The 27,802-nt window shown below is 42.1% G+C and overlaps 1 protein-coding gene across 1 annotated transcript; it reads left to right on the top strand.

The window, feature by feature from the left end:
• The first annotated feature begins 2,168 nt into the window (after nucleotides 1-2,168).
• Nucleotides 2,169-27,802, top strand: SRSF4 (serine and arginine rich splicing factor 4). The gene is made up of 6 exons (XM_082613587.1): nucleotides 2,169-2,390; nucleotides 17,939-18,081; nucleotides 18,975-19,087; nucleotides 21,973-22,187; nucleotides 25,971-26,060; nucleotides 26,305-27,802. Exons 1-6 carry the CDS (start codon nucleotides 2,284-2,286, stop codon nucleotides 27,134-27,136), a joined length of 1,500 nt encoding a protein of 499 aa, XP_082469713.1. The 5' UTR covers nucleotides 2,169-2,283; the 3' UTR covers nucleotides 27,137-27,802.

Below are 27,802 nucleotides of genomic sequence, written 5' to 3'. Positions count from 1 at the left end.
AGTGCAGAGTCTTAGCCGCTAGACCACCGGGGCAGTCCCCAGGGGAGGTTTAAAAAAAAAAAAATTTAAACCTCAGAGTGAGGAAGGCCTTTCAAACTATAACACATAATCCAGAATCAAAGAAAAATAAAGGATAAATTCGATCCCATAAACATACAATGTTTTTGCATGGCAGAAAAGCACTCTAGGCAAAGTCAAAAGTCAACAAACTGGGAAAAAATATTTGCAACTCATTTGACAAAGAGCTAATTTTCCTAATACATAGCTCCTATGAGTAAGAAAAATGGGCAAAAAATATAAACAGAGAAAGGAAAATATGTGTCTTAAACATACGAGGCTCACTCCACTCAACATAACTGCAAATTAAATTATCCCAAGATACCATTTTTCAGCTATCAGATTGACAACGATCATAAAGTTTCATAACGTGTTGATGAGGAGATGGAGAAACAGGTGCTTGCGGAAAATTGAGCAATATCTATCAGAACTATGTTTGCCCACACCCTTTGACCCAACTATTATACTTCTAGGAATAGATCCTACATATATGTATATATACAAAGTTACTCACTGAAGCTGTTATAACAAAAGGTTTCAATCTATCTCAATGTCCTTTGACCCAACTATCCTACTTCTAGGAATAGATCCTACATATATGTATATATACAAAGTTAGTGAAGCTGTTAAAAGGTTTCCATCTATCTCAACGTCCTTTCCTAGGGCACTGATTAAAGAAATTACTGTGTATAAAATGGCATATTATGAGCCATAAAATAGTCCTGAGGAAGCTCTTTTTGTACTCTAATGGAATGATTTTCAAATTATACTGAGTGCAGAACTGTATGTATAGTACACCACCATTTGCTTTACCTGTGTAAAACCTCTGAAAGGACATTTAAGAAACAGATTATATTGTCTGCCTCTAGGCCGCCAGAGGACAGAGATGGGAAGACGTTTCACTGTATATCATTTAAACCAGTTAATGAATTATCCGTTCAACATATAATTTTTTTTACATCTTTATTGGAGTATAATTGCTTAACAATGGTGTGTTAGTTTCTGCTTTATAACAAAATTAATCAGTTATACATATACATATGTTCCCATATCCCCTCCCTCTTGCGTCTCCCACCCACCCTCCCTATCCCACCCCTCCAGGCGGTCACAAAGCACCGAGCTGATCTCCCTGTGCTATGCGACTGCTTCCCACTAGCTATCTACCTTATGTTTGGTAGTGTATATATGTCCATTACTCTCTTTCGCTTCAACATATAACTTTTAAAGTAAAAACAGCAAAGAAACAAAACTCCTTTGTGGTTCCAGGTAAACTGGGTTAGTGAGAAGGGAACCAATATTTATTGAGCTCCTACCATGTTCCAGATACTGTTCCAAACCCTTCCACATATACTTTTAGTTACCCTGTAGTCCATTGAGATGGGATAAATTATTCTAATTTTACAAGTTAGAAAAGAGATTTAAAAGAAAATAGGTTAAGTTGGTCTAGTTAATTTAGCCAGTGCCAAGCCTAATCTAGCTCCAAAGTTCCAGCCTTCTCCACTTTCCACACCGCTTCCACTGAAGCAAGTCATCCTATTTTTAAAGTAATATTGGCGTTACTTTATTAGGCACTTAAGATGTGCTGGGGACAGTACGCCTATAATTCTCAAAACAACGCTGGAAGGCTGGAATTACTCTCCCCCTTTTACAGAGAAGACAAACGAAGCTCAAAAGGGAAGCGCGTAACGACACCAAGGTCAGATACTTAGACGGTTAGAAGCCAGGTTTAATTCCAAATCTACTCTAAAGTCGAAACCACTCCTGGATCAAAGGACAAAAGCAGAAATATTCGAAGAGCTATGGGGGAGGTGCGGACACTTCCGGGGGGAAGGGGAGAAGGGGAAAAGCCAACGGGCTACGGAGGGCGGCGCAGGCGCTGCGCGCCAAGCTCGCGAGAGAACGTGCCCGGGGACTGAAGGCCCCCGCACTGCCCGCGCCGCCTGTCGATCACCTGGCCCCGCCCCGCGCCGGCGCGCCCCCGGGCAAGCCCCGGCCGGGCGGGAAGCGAACGCGCGCTCCCTCCTGTTACCCTCCTCTCGCGGGAAGGGCGGGGGAGGCTGGAGGCGCGTGCTCGCGAGCTGCGTGCTCGCGTACGTCGCCGGGTTCGGCTGCGTCCGTCCCGCCGCCCGCCCGTTGCCGCCGCCGCCGTCGCCGCGCTTTCGCTTCGCCGGCCGCCGCCTTGGGGGGCTGGGGCCGGGCCAAGCCGCCGCCGAAGCTGTTGCCGGGATGCCACGGGTGTACATCGGCCGCCTGAGCTACCAGGCCCGGGAGCGCGATGTGGAGCGCTTCTTTAAGGGCTACGGGAAGATCCTGGAGGTGGATCTGAAGAACGGGTGAGGAGGACGGAAGAGGGGCCTGCCGGGTGGGGACGGGGCCCCGGCGGTGGCGGGGAGGCCGCGGGGACGGGAGTGGGATGCCTACCCCGCGCGGAGCTGCCGGCCTGCTCCGGCTCCGCCATAGTCGCGGCGCCTCGGGGGCGCGGGTAGGCCCCGGTTCCCACTGCGCCTGCGCGGGTGGGGGTGGTGGAGGGATAATGGGAGCGATGGTGAGGCTCTGAGTGGGACGGGGAGAAGGAAAACCTGAGTGGGGTTGGGGCTTCGGGAGGGAGGGCACAGCTCCAGGGCTCCGGGGAGGCCTGGGTTTTTCCTTCCCAGGCGCTGGAGCCGGAGCCTGGTTCATCTTCAGTAGAGACAGACCTTTCCCGCTCTGAGGGCTGCTGGAAACAAACAGATTTCCTCCTCCCTTCTCACCTCTTCCCCAGTCTAATGGATCAGATGGTCACAACGCATCTCTCCCGGGGACGGGAGCTCTGAAGGGACGCCCTTTTTAGACTTGCCATGTGCTACACTTTTTTGGGCGGGAGACTCTAGTTTGAGTAGTCTAGGGACGGTTTCGAAAGTATCGGCTTGCGGTGCTGAAAGCCTTCACCGCTCCCTCTACAAGGGTAAATTAAAGTCTTAGCCTGCTATCTTCAAGACTGCGTACAGAGTTTCCATGCTGGGGTTTCCGTTCTCCAACTTACCAAAAAATTGTTTTGTCGTTGTAGAATTTGTTAGAGAATAGTGGCCACCGTGACTAGTCAACTAGTTGATGTAGACGGAGACCTACAGTTAGGAAATTGCTAACTTACTACCCACCCGGGTATGGTCTGTTACTTGTATTCCTAATCTACTTTGGTAGAGCAGGGCCCGCAGGGGCTACAGGTTTCAGGGAAAGCATGAGGAGTCAGCCCTGGAGAAGATATTCAACGAGGAAAACTGAGAACCGGGAACTGTTAGGTAGGACTTCAAAGCCATGGATATAAAAAAATAAAAGGAGTGGGGGAAGCATTTTAGGGTACTAAACCTTGGCTGTTAGAAGAACTCTTGGCTTTTTTTTTTTTTTAAGATCTACTTTGCAACAGGTCTGATATGGCTAGAGTTTACTCCCCAATGTAATACTAGCAACTAACACTTGAGAAGTTATGAAAGATAAGTAAGTTGAACATTTGAGAAAAATTGGAAGCTACAATGTACTCAAACTGTTGGCTGGGTTTAAAATTTTAACAAGTCATTTCAAGTTTATTGTTAGGAAGGATCACCTTCTTACTAAGGAAAATGTCCATCAAGTGTTTATTATGAATACTGATTTCTTTTAGAGTAGGTTTAGGAAGTTACTCATTTTGTACAATAGAGCTTTCAGTTCTTAAACATACTAGATAAAGTGGGCGGGGGGTTGTTCTTGTGATACATATCATATGTCTGAACAATCAAGTTCAAACTCCCAGTTTTCTTCAGAGCCCAATTAAGTGGACAGAGTAAATTTTGTGGGGAAAGCATGGGTTTTGAAAGCAAACAGGCCTGGGTCAAATCGTGGCTTCACCACTTACTACCTATGGGCAAGTTACTTCTCTGATTCTGAGTTTCCTCATCCACCAGGAAAAGGAAGATTAGAGATAATAGTTGTAAAGCATTTGGCTCATAGCTGTACATGGTAGCTATAATCAAAGGGATTTGACCTTGATCATAAGGAGACATCTTAGCTTAAGTGTTTAGTAACACGAAGCGTATTTGGTGAGGTCTGTTCTCTAAGGTTACTCAAGTGATAGCAGGAAATGCTGTTGTTGTTAATAGGAAAGCTAATTAATGGAACAAATATGTTGATAACCGACAAGATGCCTCTACTGTGCTAAATGAAGGGAGAAGGCAGAAAACCAGTTCTGCCCTTGAGTGGATTAAGTGCTTGTGGTTATACACTTTGAGTTAAGCAATGCTTGCTCTCAATTTAAACTCAGGAAGTGAAACTTGGAATGGTTTGTCTGAAAGAGGCTTTGAAGTGTGGATTGACTGGGGCTTGAAGTGTCTGGGCATAGTGCATGTCATAACTGGTGATGGTAGAATAAGGAAGAATTTTGAGATACAATAAACAGTCTAGCTTGGATTGGGTCTCATGAATGATCTAGAAGTTTAACAACATAAATCAGAAACAACAACTGTAAGATTTTACACTAAACATGCAAAATCATGGAGAGGAGTTCAAATGCTCCGGAGGGAATAATTGAGCAACCTGAGAAATGGTGATCTAAGAGGAAGAATCGATCGATCCTTCCAGGACCCTAAATACGCGGGTCTCTTGGGGAACTATTCATTTCTACAGTTGTGCTGCTAAACCATGATATGCATGAAATCTGTGATTGAAAGTCAAGGGAATGAAGAATGGGAAGTCATTTTAGGGATTTGAAGGCAGGTGTGACAGTCACCAAACAGGTGCACCTCCTGGTAGCATTCAGGAATCATTGCAGAGGAAAATGACTTCTGAACAAAGGGCCAATGGTATATAGATGTATTTCAAGCAATTGACCGGATTAGATGGCGGTAGCACAGAGGAGTTTGAAAGGATGGCATAGTTCAGCAACATGTGTAAGCTTATAGTCCTGGAAACGTACGAAGGATAGTAGAGCCCCTTGAGAAGCCTTTTTAACATATCTGGATTGTGATTATTAGTAACTGAAACTCAAAAGATTTTGGATGGTTAGGGCTTTGAAGAATTGCTGAAGAGTTCAAATTTGTAGAAGTGAGATTTATCAGTAGACAGTAGCTATGTTGAGCTGAAGGGTTGTAGGTAAAGTTCTGAATTAATTAAGTAGGCATAAAGCAGTGGTATAATAGAAAGTTGACCAAATCAGGCAGCAGATGAGCTCTCCAAAGGAGATTTAGTATCCAGGAGAACATTTTATGGACCCTCTTGGGATTAGGAGAAGGGAGATGTATGCAGTAACGTATTGCCTGCTTTTATTGTACCAGGTAATCCTAATCTAGATTGCCTTAGTTTTAGAGAACTCCTGGAAAGATGGTTTAGTTTGGGACCACGAGCATGACGTAAATCTCCCACAACAACATAGGCCACTCCAGATCCCCTCTGGTCTCCTCCATTTGTATGTGCCACACTAACGCCAGCAAGAGCCACGGTGGGCCAGGGGTCAAGGAAGCAACAATATTAGCAGCTGTTTATAGCCTTCCAACTCTGTGGTAACTTTTGCTGTCTTTGATTATTTGTGAATTCTGTGAGCTTTCTTTTTTATTAGTAAATCACTTTTTTTCATGTAAAATGTAGATTTTTTTTTTTAAGTACAGTACTTTCTTTTGCCACAAAATATTGTGGTTTTGGTCTCAGGTCTTTATATTTTAATTTTCCCATGTTTTAGTTAATGAAACATATCACATCCTAAGATTATTTTTACCTAGTAGCTGGACAGGTAAACCCCCAAACCATTGAGGGTTTGGGGGGGGTTTGGATTTGGTTTTTTGTTTTAGTTGGTTAAATGTGTGAATTAAAGCTCTCCAGGGAAACTTGACTATAAATTTCAGAACCTTTGTTTCATATTACAGACAGTGAAATTGTGAACAGCCAGAATTTTCAGGGATGTCCTGGTCTGTGTAGTTGGATTTTCATGATATCTAAGTATTACCAAGAAGTTTCTTGTTTTCACCCTCTGTTTTAAATTTCTTCAAGTAGAAGATACCCCGTAGTTAATTTTTTAAATATGTTACGGCTTTCAGTGAGTCAGGTGGTTGTTCTGTTTGTCCCTGAGCACTGTAGGCACTGTTAGGCCTGAGATACTGGGATGAATCTCTGCCAACCCCAGAACCTACAAAGGGATTTTCTCTTTTGACTGAATCCTTGATGAGAGCTTGTTTTTCTTCTTGTCTTTTAAAGAGGCAATAAGGAAAATATAATTGATGTTCCAGGTTATTGGTTTCTGGTTAATTGAACTGGTAGTTTAGTATTAAATGCCCATTCTTGGGAATTCCCTGGCAGTCCAGTGGTTAGGACTCTGTGCTTTCACTGCTGAGGACCCGGGTTCAATCCCGGGTCAGGGAACTAAAATCCTGCAAGCTGCATGGTGTGGCCAAAAAGAAAAAAGAAAAAAGCCCATACTTAATCTGTATAACATTTCAAAATAGTATGTATTTATTTCTGATTATAAGAATTTTACATATTTATTGTACATTTTTTTAAATATAGAGGACAAAAAATTAAAGATGACAGTATCTGCACTTTGAGACTTTGTCTTTTTTCCACACACAGGTGCATGCACTTCTTAAGCCTCCCCGCCTCCCTTTTTCACATTGGATTCATACTCTACGTTCTGTTTTGTAACCAGCTTCTACCTAACAGCCTGATCCTTTTGTCCTTCTACCTAACAGCCTGATCTCCCACAACCTAATTCTTAAGGGCTACATAGTATTCCTACATATAAATACTATTTAATGTACATAAGCAAAACCATGTTGCAAGACATTGCGGTTGTCTTTGGTTTTCCACTATTTTACATGTATATAACGCTGTGGCAAATATCCTTTATGTAAATCTTAGGGCAGATTCCTGAAAATGGACTTTGGAGTCAGAGCGTATATAGTTGTCCCTCAGTATATTCACAGGATTGGTTCCAGGACCCACTGCAGATACCCAAGTCTACGGATGCCCAAGGCCCATAGTCGTCCCTCCACACCTACGGGTTCAACCAACCCAGGATATGGAGAGCTGAGTGTACACATTTTTAGCTTTTGCTGCCTTTTGGTTTCCATTGTATTTGTTTCTGTTTTCACCTGCTGTATTTAAGAGTTCCTGTTTTTCTGAATTCTCAACTACTCTTGATCATAATTTTTTAATATTATGACTTTTTAATTAGAATGTCTAAAAATATATATTAGGAAGTTGTCTTGCAGCCTTTAAGCCTTATCTGTGTAGCCTACCAAGCATAACAGGTTCAAGAACTTTTTTTAGAAAATACCTTTTTGACTGATTAGAAAATAAATACAGGTGCATTGTAGATAATTTAGACAATACCAACAGCAGAAAGTAGAAAAGAGGTATCATTAAGAATCCTTTTAACATAGACAAGGTCTTATGTGCAATTTTGTGTCCCACTTTTTCTGCTTAATTTTTCTCATATTTTTTCTGTTACATTAAAATCTTCCTCATAAACATCATTTAGGGCTGCATAAAATCCATTGTATGGCTATATCATGATTTACCCAACCATTCCTCCTAGGCTGTCTTTCAGTTCTTGCTGTTCTGTATAACCTTGTGAAGGGTATCACGTGCAAAAAACTTTGTTTGCATTTTAATCATTCCTTAGGACGGATTCTATGAAGTGAAATTCATGTGTCACAGTAGGAGTGAACACTTTGAAAGCTCTTGATGCGTGTAGCCAAATAACTGTCCTGCAAAGCTGTGCCAGTTACCCTTATACCAGCAGTGCACGAGCACGCCCATCACGGCAGCCTCATCAGCACTGAGCCGGCCGTGCTGTTTAGCGTCTTTGCTAATTTAACAGGTGAAATGGTTTCAGGTGTTTTAACCAAGAACTTTTTCTTAAACAAATAAGAAATCATGAGAAACAGGGCTATGGATTAAGTAGCATTCTGTCATTGTTTTATTCATAGTATCGGATGTAACTGACAAATGTGACCAAGTTGTTTTTGTACTGAAGTCTCTTGCTGAGGTCAACATACCTCCCCCCAAAATATATTAGGTATGTTACTTTTTTTCTTAAGCCATAGGTAATTTTTTAATTTCTTTCATTTTGAAAAGTCATTGCCAAGAAACCATACCATGCTGCGGTTTGACCAAATGTTACCACCTTAAACTGCCCTGGCTTGAGACTTCCACTCCTTGTTCCTGGTTTCCCAGTCAGTTTATGATAAGAATAAACATCGTCTGTAATTACTTGGCCAAGTCATTTTATATCCCTATTCCTCAGTATAATAGCTTGCTCCTCCTTTCCTTGTTGATGTATCATGAATAAAAGGGCCACGTGAAGTATTTTTCCCTTAAAAGGTAGGCACAGGATGTAGACTAGATAAAATGTGGTTTGGGTTCCCGGTATTTTTGGATACTTCCAAGTAACCTAAACAGCAAATTGTATTCTTTTTTTTTTTTTTTTTTTTGCGGTACGCGGGCCTCTCACTGCTGTGGCCTCTCCCGTTGCGGAGCACAGGCTCCAACGCGCAGGCTCAGCGGCCATGGCCCACGGGCCCAGCTGCTCTGCGGCAAGCGGGATCCTCCCGGACCAGGGCACGAACCCGTCTCCCCTGCATCGGCAGGCAGACGCTCAACCACTGCGCCACCAGGGAAGCCCACAAATTGTATTTTGAGATCCTCGGAAGAAAGGTGCTCCAGGCATCTGAGAGAATACTATTGGGGGTGGTATTTATAAGTTTGTAAGCTAACACTGAAATTTTAAAATAAGTGTTGTCTCCAGTTTGTACTGATGGGGAAACTGAGGCACGGGGGATTAAATGACGGGGCCAAGGTTACAAAATGAGTTATTGACAACTCCGGAAACTGAAGATCTTTCTTATTCACATACCAGATAGAGCATGAGTGGTATCAGCCAAAGTTGCTCTCATGCTGTTTCCTTCCAGATGATTCATTCCTATCCTTTGGGGCTTGCCTCCAAGGGTGAGAAGGTAGTTCTGGTTCCACAGCCTGAAGTCCTTAGTCTCTCTGCAGAGGCTTCCAACAAGCTGCCAAGTTACTGCCAAAAGTGAGACAGGTGCTATTTTTTTTATGACGTTGGCCCCGGACAGAGACTGCTACTGATTCTCCTCAGGCTACTCTTTGCAGAGCTGAAGGGTGGTATCAGCTTTGTGATGGCTGACCCGGGTAGGATCTGTGCAAGTAAATGCAGTGAATAGTCTCTGTCCTGTTGTCATAGCTAGGGCTGGTCTTGGAGTATCCTGAAGGTGAGGGATGGATTGTGCCCTGGATTTGCACGCCTGTATTTTGAGGAAATGCCCTACATGACCTTTCCTGTGTGTTGAGATGAAAGTCTAGAGGTCCTGGAACTGCACATGATGCCTGAAGAGCCACTTAAAGGGCCCTCCGCCAGGGCCCCCAGCCATGTCTTGTTCCTGGTTGCCAGATGGGGGCCTCCATGAACAGAGACCTCCAAGGCCTAGAGAGGGGGAAACTGGAGGAGGGAGGTTTGAATTCAGCCATCAGGAGTGAAAGAGGTGAGCGGGAGGCTTGGGTGAGGGGGTCAGGAACCACAGACCAGATGAACTGACTTTGAGAAAAGTTATTTCATGTGGATGAAGTGAAGCTATTGATCCATTAATGTTTAAGGAATTTGAAACATCCATTAAAATATTAAGTGAATTAAATGACTGATTTTCAAGGGAAGGGCATCCCCAAGAAATAGCATGGGGAGTGGCATCTTTAACCAAAAAGAAAAAGAAACAGGGACTGTGGGGTGGTTATGAGGGACATGGAAACAGCCAAGATGGTCCCAAGAGGCATAATTTCTAAGAGGCTTTAACACCTGTCACCCTGCCTATAGTGTGGTTTTAGAGGTAAGTACAAACTGGCTTTGTTTGTAGCTTTGGTGTGGAATCAGGTAGTGTTGTCTGCTGAGTGTACACCTTTACTTCATTAGCTACAAGTAACAGTGATTCTATCTTACGTTCTAGGAGTTTTATTCTAAATTAGCAATATGACTTTCATCTCGAGTTTTTTTTAATTGTTTTTAATTTGTGATTGAGTCTTCATGAGACTTAGAGTGTCATCAGGGAACAGTTGATCTCTTTTTCTTGTGAGACCTTTTAATTTCACTTACCCTTAGTGTGGATAAGTGTTAGAAAATTGAAATGTACACAGGTATGATTATGTTTGCTCCCCTTTAAGGAAAGCAGCCCTGTTGACTTTAAAAGGTCACAGTGAAACACTTCATTATGACAGCGGGGTTATGGTTGTGATAGTTTGATCCACAAACTGTTTGCAAGTATGTTGCTTCCTGCGGGTAGTCCCATTTTATAGGGTAGAAATATGGTAGCAGCCTAGTAAAAGTGAATTTGCTTAGTTCATTTTTGAAAGGCTTTTGGAGAGTTGAAACAAAATGGCAAATAGGCCCATAGACCACTTACAAAGTAAGACTAGATTTGATATTGGTTACAGATTCCTCTCTTCCTCCTGCTTTCTGAAGGAATTTTGTATTATCACTTAGTTTTTAGAATAATGATTGTTTCTGTTCTCTTTTCCTCACTCCAGTATGTGAATATTCCTTCAGAGATGGGCTGGTATTTTCTTAATGATTTGTTATCTTTCTCTGTTTTCCTAGACTGGTGTTAAGATTTTGATAACTGACATACAGGTTTGGTTCCACTATTAGCTTAGAGGATGTTCACAACTTATTAGTATTAGTACACATCAGATGCAGAAATGGTATTTCTTGCCACTTAATATTTCTCATAAGATGCTAATATTCATGTGGGCATTTCTCTTCCACAGCATATAATTTGATGTAACTGATTTTCTGTGCTAGAGCTTGTGTTTCTCAAACTGTTTGCTCTATGGACCACTTCTTTCCACTGGTGTGGAGATAGTAGAACATGGTGATGGAGTGTTGATTTTAGGTTAGGACCTAGGGTTGAAGAATCCCAGGTGTTGGGTAGCCTTTACTTAACTGCTGTAAGCGTTCATTTCTTCATCTATGAAATTACCAGTAAATCTCAGAGTTGTGAACATTATTATAAAGGATTTTGAAAAGGGAAAGAGTCCTGGTGGGCTAGAGTAGTCCTGTTAATAGTGGTTTGGAGTTAAATCAGATCATAGATGGCTGTCATCTGCAAAGTACTTTTCTGGTTGCTGCCATAATCTTTGTATAATTGGAAGTCTGTGAACTTTATAGCATTCTTTGATTTCTCATCCATTTTTTTCCCACACCATTCATGCTTATATTTTTTGGTCCCGGTCACCATTCCTTACAAAACTAATTAAATGCATTCTTAAATACATAATACTGTCAATATCCATTCACATCTACCACCTCTAGGCCCAACCTTCCATCATCTCTATGCTGGTCTAATTTTTGCTGAGCCTTAAAACCAAAGACAGATTCCAGGGGTTAATATGGGGCCTCCAGAATGGGGATTGCACAGAATAATCTTATTTTTCCTCTATTCTTCTAGTCTGTTATGTTCTGAACCCACACATGTTTTCGGAAGGACCAGATGGCTGACACTGGCTAATGGGAACCAAAAGACGAGTGAAAGTAACCTGGTTGTCACATACTCCAAGCTTAGGGGTGCTTCACCTGCCCCAAGATCAATTTCTTTTTTTCCTCTGGAGAATTGACCCAGCTGTATCAAAAAAACATTAATACAGCCTGGCTTATCTAAGGTTAGATTATCAAGTCAAGCAGCAGCATTTGTTGAATTTGAAAGGATTGTGCTCAGGACTGTGGGAGAAAAGAAACAGCTGCCTTTACAAAGGCACTGTGACCTTGTGGTTAAGAGCTTGGGTTTTGGAGTCGGATGGACCTGGGTTCTAGTCCAGCTATACCGCTTAGGAGCTCCTTGACTACAAGCCAGTTGCTTAGCCTCTCCCAGTCTCATTTTTCTCATTGTAAAATGGGAGTAATAGTAGTAGTAAGTAGTGCATTCTTCGCATATGATATGAGGGATTAATGAGATATTATAGATGAATTATTTACTGTGTGCCAGGCACTGTTCTAAACATTAGCCTTTGTTAATATTAAAGAGCTCATAATCAAATGAGAGGATAAGCACAAAGGAAAAAGAACAAGGCTTGAAAGGTCACCAAAACATTATAATGTAAAACATAAAATTGAATGGAAGTGCTAATGCTAAAGACAGTGCTAAAATGCTTAGAGTCCGGCAAGTTTCTGAGACTTCATGAAAGAGAATTCTCAAGTCTATGGAAGATGATTGCTGTGATTCACCTTGCATAATCCAGGCATTCCAGGTTTAGAGAATGGCATCAACAAAGATCTTTAGGAGTCAGTATAGACCTCTGAGCAAAAGAATGATAAAGCAGCTGACTTTCCCCACTACATTTAAAGAGACGAGTTGACTCAGTAAAAATAGCCATGTTCTTGAACGAAGGAAGGTGATCAAACAGGAAGAGAACGCCCTGGGGGCCCAGCAGAAAGAGCACACTGTAAAACTAGGCAATGCACTAAGTGGGCAACCAGAGAAGAACAGCCAAAGGCAATGACAGTGTTGTTAGGAGTGAATCAGGTGGTCAGGGGACCGAGAAGAGAGGAATCATGAGGTAGGTTTTCTTCTTTGAAGGTGGGGAAAGATCAAGTGCAGACTGAGCTGTGGCCAACGTTTGCAGACCAGGAATCCACACTAGCTCTAAGCAGAGAGCTCTTGGTGTGCGGGAACTGCCAGTTTGCCGACGTGAAAAGAGCCCCAGACTGGGTACTGGTGAGCCCTGAAGTCGCACCCCAGCTCTGCCACTCAGTGAGCACGGGTAAGTCATCCACCTTCCACGGGTGGCCGTGATGGCCCTCCCTCCTCTGAGGCTAAAGAGAGGGAGGCCGGAATGCCCAGAGCAGCCTCCTTCCTGTCTCAGGATAAAAAGGATCTCAGGAACCCACTTCCTGTGGTAGGAGCTCCTAGTGGTGGGTTATAAACAACCCTCGCTTACTGGGATAGTCACATTGCAACCATAATCAGTGACTCAGAGCAGTGAATGTGACATTGGTTAATTCTACTTTGAGGGCCTGACCACTGCTTCCCTGGAATTTTGCAGACCTTTGGAATTGGGGGCACTTACATGCTTGTCACTCACAAGCTTTCTCTGAGTTGGCCTCACCTGAGCACTAGAGAGTTGGTTGCAGAAGTGTCTTTCTGCAGTTTTCCAAGCACTTTATGCAGAGAGCGAGAACTTCCGTTTTTTATTACTATCCTATTAGTGTGCCCTCTTTTCACCTCATAACACAAGCTGGCTGAAGCATAGGATCAACACTGAGTGCTTTGAAAGAGAGCTGTTTGATTCCTGTTCACTGAATGCCGTTTCTTTCAGGGTAGATTTAAGGGCTCTGCCCTTAAAGTACATTGCTGTTGACCCTAGTTTCAGGGTTCAAGCCACCCCATGGGTTAACTTCAACAGATGAAAATTTTTCCTTGGCTACAGCAACATCCCTAATCCTGACCAGCCATGGAGAGGTTCGGTTCTTGCAAGGAAAATGAGTGAATGTGGGAATGGCTCACCACATTGGGAAAACAAAACTCACATCCTGCTGATGGTTGGCTGAGGACTGTCATGTCCACATACAAAGAAAAGCATGTGGCACAGTTTTAGGACAAAGGTGAGCAGAGATCCACCGTGGAAAGGGGCAAATTTTTCTTATAGAGAGAACATCCAAGGCGTGCCCCGGCGGTAAGCAGCTCTGGCGGGTGACAGCAGGCACACGCATGGAGGCTTGCTTTCCCTCGCTCCTCGTCCCCACTCCCCGTCAGTCAGCTGGTGGCGCGCACCCCCTTAGTCACGCCCTGGTCAGTGAGGATGTTTGGAAGACGGAGGTGGCCCTAAGCCATTTCTGGAGGGGTGAGATGGACTCCCCAGCCTCTTCAGTAGGACATATACAGCGTGGTATCTGGGACCATTGGTGTAGGTTATTAGATCAGGGGAGGACTATTCAGCAACAACACAACTTCAGGTGGCAATTTTTCTTGGGTGAAAAAGTGTGATTAACATTTTGAAAATTGAAGTCTTGGAGTACTTTAGTTTTAAAAACATGTCATTCCAGTTCTAGCATTTCAGAGTTCTGACTGATAGTCTGAGCAGTACATCAGCTGTTGAATGAGGAAGACCAGCACATTGGCAGTGGTATAAGAATGGACTAAAGTTTAGAGCAGCCCACGTAATTCAACGTGGCTTTTGTTTGTGGTACCCAGAATACCTATCTATAGTTGGTAAGAATCATGGTGCCCACTTTTCTTAGAAAATGGCAGTGATTCCTCGGCCATCATTTTTTGACTAAATTTGTTGGGATTAAATGTGATCTAGAGGAAAAGAGTGGGAAAAGGCAATAGCAGAGAAACATTGAAGAAAGGAGTTTTTCTTTTAATTTAAAAAATTTACATTTAATAGTTAGGCCATGCTTTTTGTTCTTTCACATAGGTGTAGAGAGAAAGGTCGAAAGATACAACATCTGGGAGTCAAGCCAGAGGAGGCATATTGGTGGGGTTTTGGTTTGGTTTGGTTTTTATCAGTCCCTACCTTAGAGGGATTTATTAATTTGTCGTAGATTCATTCTCCTGAATTCCTTCATCTTCTTCATTCTCATACTAGAATTACTGAAAGATGGTTGTTTTTAATAGAGAAGAGGAGGGGTGTCTGCAGCTAGAATTGAGAAATTTATCTGCTGGGTTATGTTTGTAAGGCTTATCTACAGGTCACACCAGAGATATGTCTACATAAATACATGCCGACACATAGTGTGTGCACACATGAATGCGTGTATTTTATATCCCTCCTTTGACAAATGATTCAAAAGGAGAGTACTTTTTGGGAGAGGAGATTACTTTCACGTTTTTTGCTACAAAGCACAAAGGGATGTTAAGATCGATTTAGAAAGATTCTCCCATGTTACCAGGAAGAGCTTTGCTTTCTTAAAGGCACTAGAATTTAATTCAGAGACAGTTAAACTATTTAAATAAAACTAAAATTTTATCCCATTGTTAAGCCAGAGGAGGACTAATTTTCATTTTAACTGTCATACTTTTGATGTTAGGAGAAACCTCAGAGATATGTAGGATAGCTCCCTCATTTCACGGATAAACTAGGATCCAGAGAAATAAAATGATTTAAATGTGCTTTTCAGAGTTGGTTTATTGCAGAACCAGGACTAGAACCCAGGCCAGTTCCTGCTGCTCCAGTCTTAGGTAGAGTTCTGGAGTCATGCCACAGGCTTTGAATGTCAGCTTTGCTGTTTTATTATGCACATTGTTTAATGCGATGTGCCTCAGTTTCCTCATCTGTAAAACAGATAACAGTACCTGGCTCTTGGGTATTGTGGTTATTAAATAAGATAACACTGTTTAGTACATAGAGATTACTTAATAAATATGAAGTACCATTTTATTGTTGCTATGTAGTCTTCCTGCCTAATTTGGGGAACCCGTTCACTCCACTTACTTACCAATTACTCCAGTTACTTACCGAGTGAAGTAATTCTTGCAGTAAAACTGATCTAAATAAACAGTGATGTGGTAGAAGCAACCACACACTGATCTGGTCTTTACTTTGCTCTCAGAACAGGAATCCCGTCAGGTATGGTTTATGGTGCAGGAGTATATTTGGTTTAGTCTTCCAGGCCCACCCAGCATGTCAGTGACAGAGAGAAGCGACAGTCAGGTTCCTGATTTAATCCTTGGACTGGACTTTGACATTAAAATGTTCCAAATAGATTTTGTGGCTTTTCACAGAGTAGTAGCCAAGATTTTTCTGTGAAATAAATTTGATCTTAAGTCAGCTGTTTTAATAAGTTACTAGGATATCCCCAACATGTGGCTAAGTAACTTGCTTGTTGAAGAAAATGGGGTGTTCTGTGACTTCTTTATTTAATCCTCAGGAGTCAGCGTTGTCCTTATGACATCACATCAGATGAGTTAGGGGCATTTAATGGTGCCGAGCCAGTGTGAACTCTTAGAGGGGCGTAGAGGCCATTTTATCATGCCCTTGTTGGATGTTTTCTCTCATCCCTCTATACTTGGCATCTGAGCAAGTGGACAAAGCAGACCTGTAACCAATCTTGACAACTAAATTAAGGAAGGTACTCTTGGGGGCAGGAGGTATTTTATGATCTATTTAGGAATAAACCAAAGGATAAGTAGTTAGATTTGATTTTTTTTATTAGCTCTTTTTTATTTATTTTGTCTCTAAAAATGATAGTATAGCTTTCCTGATGACTCACTCTATTTAGGAAAGAAAAAAGTAGCTGCAATATATTTTATCTATTAAAGATTTTTAATGATCATAAAGCACTTTTTAACATAGGAAGGTATTGATTTGGAGAGGCTTTACTTTGTCAAATATGACAGTCATGGTCAAAACCATTCTTATTACGCTGCTCGTCAATTCCAGCTTATGGAAGTGTGAAACCATGTTTTAAGGATTTCATAACCCATAAGTTGAGCCAGGTGTCTTCTGAATTGTGTTATTGCAGAACATTTCCCATTAAACACTGGGTGTTTCTGTGTTACTTTTCTTTAATGGAGTTGAGATTCAGTGCCTCTTAAAATTTGAATGCCACTCAGACATTTCAGCATAAAGAACCCTCCAAAGTTTTTAGCTGTACATTGTCACCTTGAGAGACTCCTGTTTGATAGAAACTCTTTAATCTTTAGTAAAGGAAGAATTCCTCAATTCTGAGTTCTCTCACTTAACATGTTGCTGAGTACAGCATTACATGCTAAAGAAACGGGAATAATTTTGGTCAGGCTGGATGAACTTCTGGCAAGTCTTGTAACCTGTTTTTAGTTCTAGTAGGTGTAAACCCGGAGGGAAACTGTAGTCAGTATCTGCCTATATACATAGCTCTGTTAGAGTTTAAAGATGTTGCTTCTAACTTGTGTGGTTAAGATGGTTTTGGTTTTTAGGTATAGGCAGTGCTCACAAAGCTAGACTTTTCACAGCCACATCAGAGCAAACTAAAAGTTTCTTGATAACAGTTGATAGGGCATTTGTTTAACCTTGCTTATAAATATCTTACAGATTTTGCCTTTTCGTTTTATAAGTTGTACTCTTCAGCAGGCATTAATAGGATTGGGGTAGGGGGTTGTTTTCTTTTGGATATATGTTAAACCACCAAACCTGTTGGCTGGGAAATTCCTAGCACTACTGTGTAAAAGAAGTTTGCACAGGTGTTTATAGATTTTAGAGAATTCCAGCCTACCTAAAATCTCATGGAAATGAATTTGGAATATCATGAGGAAGAGAATAGCTCCAAATCTTTTTCACTGGTAGTTTCTAGGATAGTTAATTCACTTGTGACTTACTTGTTTAGGTAGAGAAATGGGAAATTTAAAAAAATTTTTTTCTTTCACTGAGGAGAGTCAAGGTACTGTGATTTCTTTTTTTTTTTTTTTTTTTTTTTAAACCTGGTTTGTTATTCCAAACATGATATAACAGTTAAGACACAGTGCCTAAATGTAGGTCTAATTGTTCTCTAAGATACCATTTTGGGGCTAAAGCTAAAAAAAAAAATGAGTTTTTATGTGACTTGAAAGAGCAAATACTCAATCTTGTAGAATTATGTATTTTAATACCTTATACCAAGCATCCCTGTGGAGGTCTTTGCAGTTGCCACCAGCTACTTGGGGAACAGAAGAAGTGGTCTCTGTATATTTAGTCAGCCTCCTATTAGAAAGACAGGAGTCAGCCTTCAGAAGTCTCCCTGCCCTCTTGCAGTGCCCGTGGGCACAAAGCTGAGTGGTTTCTGCTAAAAGGAAGAGAAAGCTGATCGTAGTTTGCAAAACCCACCTAACCTTTGCTAAGCATGAACCTCATTGCTTTCTCTTTAATGTTAGTGAAGCTGGGTGTCAGAATGGGGCCAACCAGGATTTTGTTTGCTTTCTTCTAGATATGGGTTTGTGGAGTTTGATGATCTGCGAGATGCAGATGATGCTGTTTATGAACTGAATGGCAAAGACCTTTGTGGTGAGCGAGTAATTGTTGAGCATGCCCGCGGCCCGCGACGAGATGGCAGTTACGGTTCTGGACGCAGTAAGCATTTAAAGGGCATTTGTATCAGTGACATGCCTCTGTTATTAAATGTTAATTTTTAAAGTAATTAATTCATTAATGTTACACTGAAATGTATTGATATTTAAGCCATTTGTTTTATAAATTTATGTATCTTTTTAAATGTAAAATTGCAAATAAACATCTTTAATAATGTTTAATTGTAATTAAATTAATGACATAAATTTCTTGTTTTAATACTTTATAATTATGTTTAATGATGTGTGTTTGTGTTGTTGTTTTTTTTCTCTGTAATGCAATTGTTTAACATAGATTTAACAAAGACCTCAATGTTTTAATTAAAAGAATCCTTTGAGGCTAAGATGACTGCCTGTTCCATTTGCTGACCTTGGGTTACCTTTCCATGCGTGGCTCTTTGAACCATTGTGGCCCTTGGCTGACCAAAAACAGGAAGCCATGTGACGACCGCAACCTTTCCCCATTAGACCTGGGTGGTGAGGATCCCAAGGGTTAGACACAGATGAGATTAAACTGAAATAGGTGCCTGAAAATCTTTTTTTCATATAAAATGTTCACAAAAATTTTAATCACTGTGAGTAACACCAGTAACTGATTTAGTAATTTGGTTAGTTATTTCTAAATTGTTAAATTGTTGATAGTTTTTAATTTATGCATGTTAATTTTAAATATAAATATTAATGAATATACATACTTACAACTTTGTAAATTAAATTAAATTTTCATGTTAGCTGATTGCTCTTTTTTAAATCTAGATTAGAATTAAGGGTGGGGATAGAGTTAAAATATATACTGTTTGGGGTGGGGGTAGATGGTATATTTAAGGGGAATATGTGCTGTATCATTTTTTCTTTTTCCTCCACTGAAGTAATCTCATCTATTTGAACCTTCCAAAGGTGGATATGGTTATAGAAGAAGTGGCCGAGATAAATATGGCCCTCCTACCCGCACAGAATACAGACTTATTGTGGAGAATTTGTCAAGTCGGTGCAGCTGGCAAGACCTAAAGGTTTGGGCCCTGTTAACCTTCTGGGTTACAGCTGGGCAGGAGTTAAAGTTGAGTTAAGGAAAGAGATTATTTTATGCAGGCACAGGGCACACAGAGAAAACTTTCACAAAGCATTTGGAGATTTTCCAATTAAAGTTTCCATAGGAACACAAAAGCCACTGGAATCTCACTGCTACTGGATGTTATGGGGCCAGCATGCTAAGGACAACCTATGTTATGTGAAATTTTCCTCTGTAGAGAATGTTACAGAGAGATAACAGTGTAGTTTCTCCCTAATAAAAGAAAAAATTGCAGCCAGCAGTTTCCTGCAGTATCAGTTGTAATATGCAAGTTTGTGTCAGCTTCCATTGTAGAGCCTCATTGGTGAAAATGACTGTCTGACCCATGTTCTTTTCTGAGATTTGTTTTTCATTGAATATTTGTCCTGAAAGAGTTTTCATGTCAAAAAATACAGTCCAGTGGTGTACTGGCCATGCAGTGTACTGATCACAGCTCGTTTTTTGAAAATGGTGTTGGTTTTTAATCTCAAGAGGGAAAGAACCTTATTGAGCGTGCCTTAACCTGGATGGTCTTAGGAGGGCAAATGTAAAGGTTACTCAGAGTTTCCTACCTCGCTTCTCATTTTTAGTCCATCATTAAACAAGTCATCTCTAGCAAAATGAGTGAGTATGTTTAGGTTCAGCAAAAAGTAGTAACTTATCAAAGCACTTTTACATCTTTTTTTTTTCTTTTTTTAATGTGCTCTCAACAGTCTTTAGCGAACAAAGATAAGATCCAGAAAACGTTAATTCTCACAGTTGGTCTTAGCAGAAGAGCTGAGACTAAAACATATGCTGGTATTTTTTCTAGTACACTGTGTTGGTTGTCAGTATTACAGCAGGCCCTTACTGAGTGTCTGCCAACAAGACTGTCCTCTCTGCAGGAATGACTCCAGTATTCTGAGAGTTAAGGATTGAACATTATGGGTAGAAACTAGAAAGGCTTTCAAACTTGGGGTTAAAATGGAGCCTAGCCAACGTCCTCAGTTAGTTTTATACTTCTGTGTCTTTGGCAGTTTCCCTCTCAGGAGAGGAGAGTATTCGAGCCAATTTCCTAGGAAGTCAAGGGAGCCTTCAGAGCAGGACTTTGGAGCCCACCTGCCTGGATGGAATCCCAGCTCTGCCACTTATCAGTTACTTTACTTCAGCAACTTACTTTCCTCTTACACTTCATATTCCTCAACTATAAAATGGGAGAAATATTCATTTCTACTCAGAGTTATTGTGAGAAATGAATGCATTTTTATATAAAAAGCCTAGAATGGTTCCAGGCACAAATGCTAGCTATTAATCACGGAAATGCAAAAATAAAACTAATGTAAGGTGGTATGTTGTTAGTTTTTTTAAATGTGTAAATTCATAATACCCAGTGGTGGCATTGAGTTGAAATTTGTAGAGTAGTGGCATTGAGAATTGGTCGTTTTACCCACGGTGTGGGTGGTGCTAAGAATTTAGGTCCTGAAGTCTGGCTGCTTATGTTCAGACCCCAGCTCCTTCACTTACTACCTGAACGACCTTGAGCAGTTTGCTTAGTATCTCTTGTATTTCACTTTCCTGTAGAATAGGGATAATGATTGTATCTACCTCGTGTGGCTATAAGTAGGACTAAATTAATTAAATCCTACCTATCATCCAATGAACATTCAATATGTTAGCAGCCATTATTATTAATTTGGAAGTATGGCAATATCTCTTCTTGCCCAGGACAGTCCCAGGTGTGGCATAACTTAATAGCATCTTCCTTTACTCTTAGATGTACCCCAGTTTGGATGATAAATTATATGGGCTCCCTGCCTTTTTCCCAGAGCCCCCATTCCTGCAAATAATTCAGCTGAAGTAAAGAAATTTTTGCGTGAAGACGGTCATTGCTAGATTATGAATAATGGCCAAGAACTACATATAAAACCCAGAAGTCCCAGCAATTGGGAAGTCCTCAGAAAAAGTATTGGACACACTAATTATGAAGAATGTAATGTATGTTAAGACATGTAAACATTTTATGATGCAGTGAGTAGAGGAATAGTATCAAATGGCGTATAGTCGGTGTTTGTAACTTTGCAAAATAGGGAGAGGAAAGCAATAACAAAAATGAACTGCTATTGAATATTCATGTATTCATTTCACAAATGTTTATTATTGAGTATATATTATATATAAACAAACATGGGGAAATTGGCCACAAGACCCCAGATTTCATTTTCTTTTTAAACACTAATCACATCTTCTCTTATTTATATATCACTTCAGTATTTATCTGCCATGTTAGTTGTATTCTCTCATTGGGTTATATTAAGTCCTCAAAGAGAATGAGGATCTAAGAGGCTTACAATAGTGAAGGGACATGGGTGGTCATTCCACTTCGAAGCCAGAGCTGGAAAATATTCTTCTGTTGTCTTTTTGTCTTTCGTAATCCATTTTTGAATTTGTTTACCTTTTACCTTAGATATTTATCCACAGCTATACATGTTTTCAATAAGGATTTATGATGAAATGCAAAAGAGCTGAGTTAAATGTAGTAACTTGAGCTTCTAAAGCTTCTGTAAACAACTTGCCACTATAAAATTTGGGAAATGATAGTTAACTAAAAAATTTTATATTCAAACAAAACTATTTAAAGAAACAGTTAAATTATTTATTTATCATCTCTACCACCCACCTAATGCCTAACACTTCAGAGAACCTCAGTAAATGGTCGGTGTGTAGTTGGAAATACTTAAGAGTCAACTTTGTTCTGAGGAAGGCTAGCATTTCTTCCTAAAGGAAAGGGAAAACTTTCATTATGATGATTGTGTTAGATATTTTCACAAAATGTGTCTTAACCTATTGGGGGATTTTGTTTTTCTTTAGGATTATATGCGTCAGGCGGGAGAAGTGACCTATGCAGATGCTCACAAGGGACGCAAAAATGAAGGGGTGATTGAATTTGTGTCTTACTCTGATATGAAAAGAGCTTTGGAAAAGTTAGATGGAACTGAAGTCAATGGCAGAAAAATCAGATTAGTTGAAGACAAGCCCGGTTCTAGACGACGCCGGTCCTACTCCAGGAGCCGGAGTCACTCAAGGTACTACTGATGTGTTGGCACTTGCTATAAATTCATTAATGAGCACATAGATAATCCATTTTCATTCTTCTGTTGAAGTCTCAGTACCATGGTTCCGTCTGGTCCAGTTACTCAGAACTTTGAACTGAACATTTATTTGTAAAACTCTTGAACTCTTTTGTCATGAGTACAAATAGAAGTAAAGTCCTTTCTCTGATGCAGGTATCAGTGACCTTCTCTCACATTTCTTCTTGGGTCCCCTAAATCATACCATTACTGGGAGTGAACATGACCGCTCACCCCTTGTTACTCTCCCAGATACTCCAGCTACTCAGCAGTGGAGACTTTGTCTTATTTGGTGGCTGTTCTGCAGATGGGCCTGGCATTTGTGAACAAGACACACATGGTCCGTGCCCTCATGAAACTCAATCTAGTGGAGAAGACGGGCATTGAGCAAATAATTACCATTGTGATAAGTACGTCAAAGGGAAAGTACGCGGCCCAACTCGTCCGGAGAGCTGGCAGAGGCTTCCCTAAGGACATGTCATAGAAGCTGAGACCTAAAGGATGAGTTGGACATGGTGGGCAGAGAGGGGGGATAGAGCCTTTTTAGCAGAGAGAGCAGCGTAGTTTGAAGGCCCTGTTGTGGGGAAGGGGGAAGCAGGGGAGCGTGGCTTGAGATGAGGCAGAGAAGAGCAAGATCTTGCTGAGCCACAGGCCAGGTTAAGGGTTTAAGAGTAGCGGGAAGTCATTAGTCTAAGCTTTTCAGGTTTTGTTGTTTTGTTTTTTAACTCTTTATTATGGAAAACAAAAAGCATTAGAGAAAATATGAACCTTGAAGTCCCCTTATACTTATCACCCATCCAGCTTCAGTATCTTTTATTTTGCCAGTCTGTTTCATCACCCCCTCCTGCTTCATTGTTTGAAGGCAAATTTAGAAGTCCTGTCATTCTGCCTATTAAGTGGGTATCTCTAACCTTTTATTTATTTATTTTATAAATTTATTTATTTATCTTATAAATTGATTGATTGATTTTTGGCTGCATTGGGTCTTCGTTGCTGTGCCTGGGCTTTCTTTAGTTGTGTCATACAGGGGTTACTCTTCATTGCGGTACACGGGCTTCTCATTTTGGTGCCTTCTCCTATTGCGGAGCACAGGCTCTAGGCGCGTGGGCTTCGGTAGTTGAAGCATGCGGGCTCAGTAGTTGTGGCTCATGGGCTCTAGAGCACAGGCTCAGTAGTTGTGGAACACTGGCTTAGTTGCTCCGCAGCATGTGGGATCTTCCCAGACCAGGGCTCGAACCCGTGTTCCCTGCATTGGCAGGTGGATTCTTAACCACTGCGCCACCAGGGAAGCCCTAACCTTTTAAATAAAATCATGAGGCCATACCACAGCAACACATCTGTGTATTCAACTTTCCCCAATTACCTCAAATATGTATGTATTTTTGTAGTTGGTTTGTTCATATTAGAATCCCAACTAGGTGTACACATTGCAATCAGATGACATGTGTCTTAATTCTACTTTTACTCATGGCTGCATTCCTCCTTCACCCTCTTTTTATTTGCCATCCATTTAGTTGTGGAAGAAATGGTTTTCTGTTTTGAAGATTTTTCCATAGTTGAGATTTGGCAGATTGTGCTCTTCTGGTGATGTTTAACACATCCCTTTATCCTGTCCCTCATATTTCCTATAGAGTCATAGTTAGGTCTTGTGGGCATTTAGAGTAAGGCCAGTATTTTAGCAGGTGCTTTGTACTTCTTGTTGCAGCACTTGTGTGGTGTCTGATGTCCCACTTTGAATGATGATAACATGCACCCATGTGAGCCGTCCATTATACACTTCTGCACCAGCATTCCACCTAACAGTGGAATTATTAACATCTGCTCATAATCATTACCTCGAGCCATTCAGCTGTGGTTGTAACATTCTGACTTTCTAGTTTTCTGTTCTTTGTGCATTTAAAGGCTGTAGTTCTATGAAGGATGATTTCCCTCTTCCACCCTTTTGCTACCACCCTAAAATAAATTTTTTATAAGAAATGCAAAATAAAAGTTGATACCTTTATTTATCAATTTCCAGTGTATTGAATGTGCCCAGCAACACCCAAAGGTGGTGGTAAGGTTGCTTGTTTAGTATTATTTTGAATGAATTCTTGGATCTTTGCATATTTAATGTTTGACCCATTGCAGTCAGTTTGTTTTTGCTCAAATTGTTCTGTCTTTGGTCATTGGGAGCCCTTCAGGTTGGCTTCTCTGTCTTTTGGTTTTGTTTGATTTTTGTGTGACTGTGCTTTACTAAATATTTCCCCAAATTTTTTATTGCAGTATTTTCAAACATAAAATGTTGAAGGAATAGTTCATAAACACTCATATGCTCTCCTTATAGCTTCAACAGTTACTAAAATTCTGCCTTTCTCTCTGTATATTTTTAGACACGCCCTATACATAAATAAATGTAGCATTTGAAGGGAGGTTGTGGAGAGTGACACTTCACCCCCAAATACTTCAGCGTGTATCTCCAAGAATGAGGATAAGCACAATTCTGTCTTCCAACCTAAGAACATTAACAGTGATCCCATAAAGTCATCTAGTGTCTAGGCCATATTCAGATTTCCCCAGTTGTTCATGGCTGTCCTTAGAGCTATGTTTTCTCCTGGCCAGGATCCATCCAGTCATGTATTGCAAGGGGTTATTGGGTCTCTTCAGTCTGAAGCAGTCCCCCGCCTCATCCCCCCACCCCACCCCATGACAATTACTTTTCTTAGCTTTTTTTTTTTTTTTTAATACTGTCCCACATTCTGAATTTATGTTTCCCCTTTGTATTGTTGTACTTTATCCCCTGAGCTTCTATAAACTGGAAGTTAGGTCTAGAGAGGTGTGACTGAGATACAGATTAAACATTCTGAGCAAGAGTTCTTTCATAGATGATAGTGCCCAGGAATCTTTGAAAGTCTCTTTCCATCATGATGAGAGGTTCCGTCTTTGCCTTTCCTGCCGTGCACCTGGAATTGGTCATTTTCCCCAAGGAGCCCTGGTTGCTTTTGGTAGGAAACGACGGAGTCCACAGTCTTGGCTTATTAGAGACTCTTTAATCTTGGAGGGTACAGTTGACCCTTGAACAAGCGGGGTTGGGGCACCAGCCCTTCACATCTGCAGTGCCCACACCTGTGGATTCAGCCAACCACAGATCGTGAGGTACTACTGTAGTGCGTATCTATTGAAAAAAACCCCGTGTGTAAGTGGCCCCGGGCAGTTCAGACCCATGTTGTTCAAGAATCAGCTGTATTTTTAAAACAGCTCTCTGGTCTCAGTTGAATAAATAAGTGAAGGGCAAAAGTGTATGCAGGAAGGCTGGTTGGGGGCTGCTGCGGTACCAGGGAGAGTGGTGGTGGCTTGCTGGGGGGCAGCCGAGGTGGGTGAACTGGAGAAGGTTGAGAGGGGAATCAGCAGTGCAGGAGAGGGCGAGGCAGAGAGGGCAGTCGAGGGTGGCTGTGGTTCCTCGTGTGAGGAACTGGTGAATAACAGCGGCGTCGGTGGGAATGAGGAACCCAGCAAGAAGAGCAGGTCTGGGGGGCAGTGGGTTCAGGAACGGAGGCACTACGAGTTCAGGCAGGCCATCCAGGCGGAGTGTTGGCGGGTGACTGGATCTCTGGGCCCAGGGCACGGGAGAGAGTTCTCTTTCAACTTTGTGCCTGGACACAGCCAGGGCCATGCCTATTTTTTGATAGGATGTCTGAATTGACTCTTTTCAGCCAACGTTTTGTCAGCAAGTATTAAAAACAAAAAAACTTTCTCCCCTAGATCTCGCTCTCGAAGCAGACATTCTCGTAAGAGCAGAAGCCGAAGCGGCAGCAGCAAAAGCAGTCATTCTAAGAGTAGATCCCGATCCAGGTAGGTCGTCCTGGTATTCACGCAGGGCCCACATGCACCGTTTCCCACTTTGGTGTTAATGGTGTTCCCAGGATTCCCAGCTCCGGACTGGAGTCTCGGGGGTTCAGAAAGCAGTCCTTGGCCAGCACAAGCTGGGCTTTGTATTGTGGGGCACAGCTCCACACACAGCTTTAGTCTGTTCTTCTCATGAGCAGCCTGAAAGTACTAAGTCACATGCGGCTTCACCATCCCCGTGTCTCCCCAGGTCAGGCTCCCGTTCCCGGAGCAAGAGCCGCAGCCGCAGCCAGAGCCGCAGCCGCAGCAAGAAGGACAAGAGCCGGAGCCCCAGCAAGGACCAGAGCCGCAGCCGCAGCCGCAGCGCCGACAAGCGCCACAGCAAGAGCAAGGACCAGGCCGAGGAGAAGGTCCAGAACAGCGACAGCACCGGCAAGTCCAAGAGCCGCAGCCCCAGCAGGCAGAAAAGCAAGAGCAAAAGTAGAAGCCGCAGTCAGGAGAGGGGCACACAGGAGAAGCGGGGCAGCGTGAGCAGAAGCAGAAGCAAGGAGAAGAGCCGGAGCCAGGAGAAGAGCCTGCGCAAGAGCCGCAGCCGGAGCCGCAGCAAAGGAGGCAGCCGCAGCCGCAGCCGCAGCAAAAGCAAGGACAAGAGGAAGGGGAGGAAGAGAAGCAGGGAGGAGAGCCGCAGCCGCAGCCGTAGCCGCAGCCGCAGCAAGAGCGAGAGGAGCAGAAAACGAGGCAGCAAGCGAGACAGCAAGTCGGGCAGCAGCAAGAAGAAGAAGAAGGAAGATGCCGACCGCTCCCAGTCCAGATCGCGATCCCGCTCAGGCTCGAAGGAGCGGGAACACGCCAAGTCCGAGTCTGGCCAGAGGGAAGGCCGAGGGGAGAGTGAGGATGCTGGCGCCAATCAGGAGACCCGGTCCAGGTCGAGGTCCAATTCCAAATCAAAACCAAACCTCCCGTCAGAATCACGCTCCAGATCAAAGTCCGCCTCAAAAACCCGATCCCGGTCCAAGTCTAGATCCAGGTCTGCGTCCAGATCGCCCTCCCGGTCTAGATCTAGGTCCCACTCAAGGTCCTAACTGGCTACGACCACAGCTGGAACTACCCAAGAAGTCTTTTGTACATGTTTGGTAGCCGTAGCACAAGTGATTGAAGTAGAACATATGTCACTGCTGTACATTTTTAACTCCCCTAATGGTGTGTCTACAATTGTTAAGTCTAAGCGCTTCCTCTCCGTAAAGCCTCCTGGCGTCAGGCCTTCCTGCTCGACTGAAAGCAGTCTTCTCTTTGAAAACCCCCTTTACTCATGGCCCACAGTAGAATATCCAAAATGCCTTGGCTTTGAGGCCTGGCCTTTCCTACAGGGAGCTCAGTACCTGGATGGCTTTAAGGCTGGAATGATGACATAGGTAGGTATGGTGAGTTCAACCATTTTGCCCTTGAATTGATGCCCTTTGATGTATGCCATTTAGTGAAAGTGCTAAGTCTTAAGTTTCCTACCACTTTGGTTTCATATTTTTGGACTTAACAAAGTTGTGAATAGCACAGTCGAGGAAAATTGATACCTGCAGTAACCCATAGGAAATAAACTGTAGAGTTCCATATTCTGGTATTGTGATTATATTGTTTTATATTAAAAAAGAAAAGAAAAGAATTTTTTTTAATTTTATTTTTCCCCGTCTTGCAAAGTATAGTGACCCCTGTTTCCATTAAATTTGAATAAAGACTATTTTTGCTTGACAAAA

Source organism: Mesoplodon mirus (assembly GCF_964341445.2).
Source record: "Mesoplodon mirus genome assembly, chromosome: 3".
Taxonomy (NCBI): domain Eukaryota; kingdom Metazoa; phylum Chordata; class Mammalia; order Artiodactyla; family Ziphiidae; genus Mesoplodon; species Mesoplodon mirus.
Note: the sequence above shows the minus strand (reverse complement) of the source record. Positions and strands in the feature narration are given on the sequence as shown.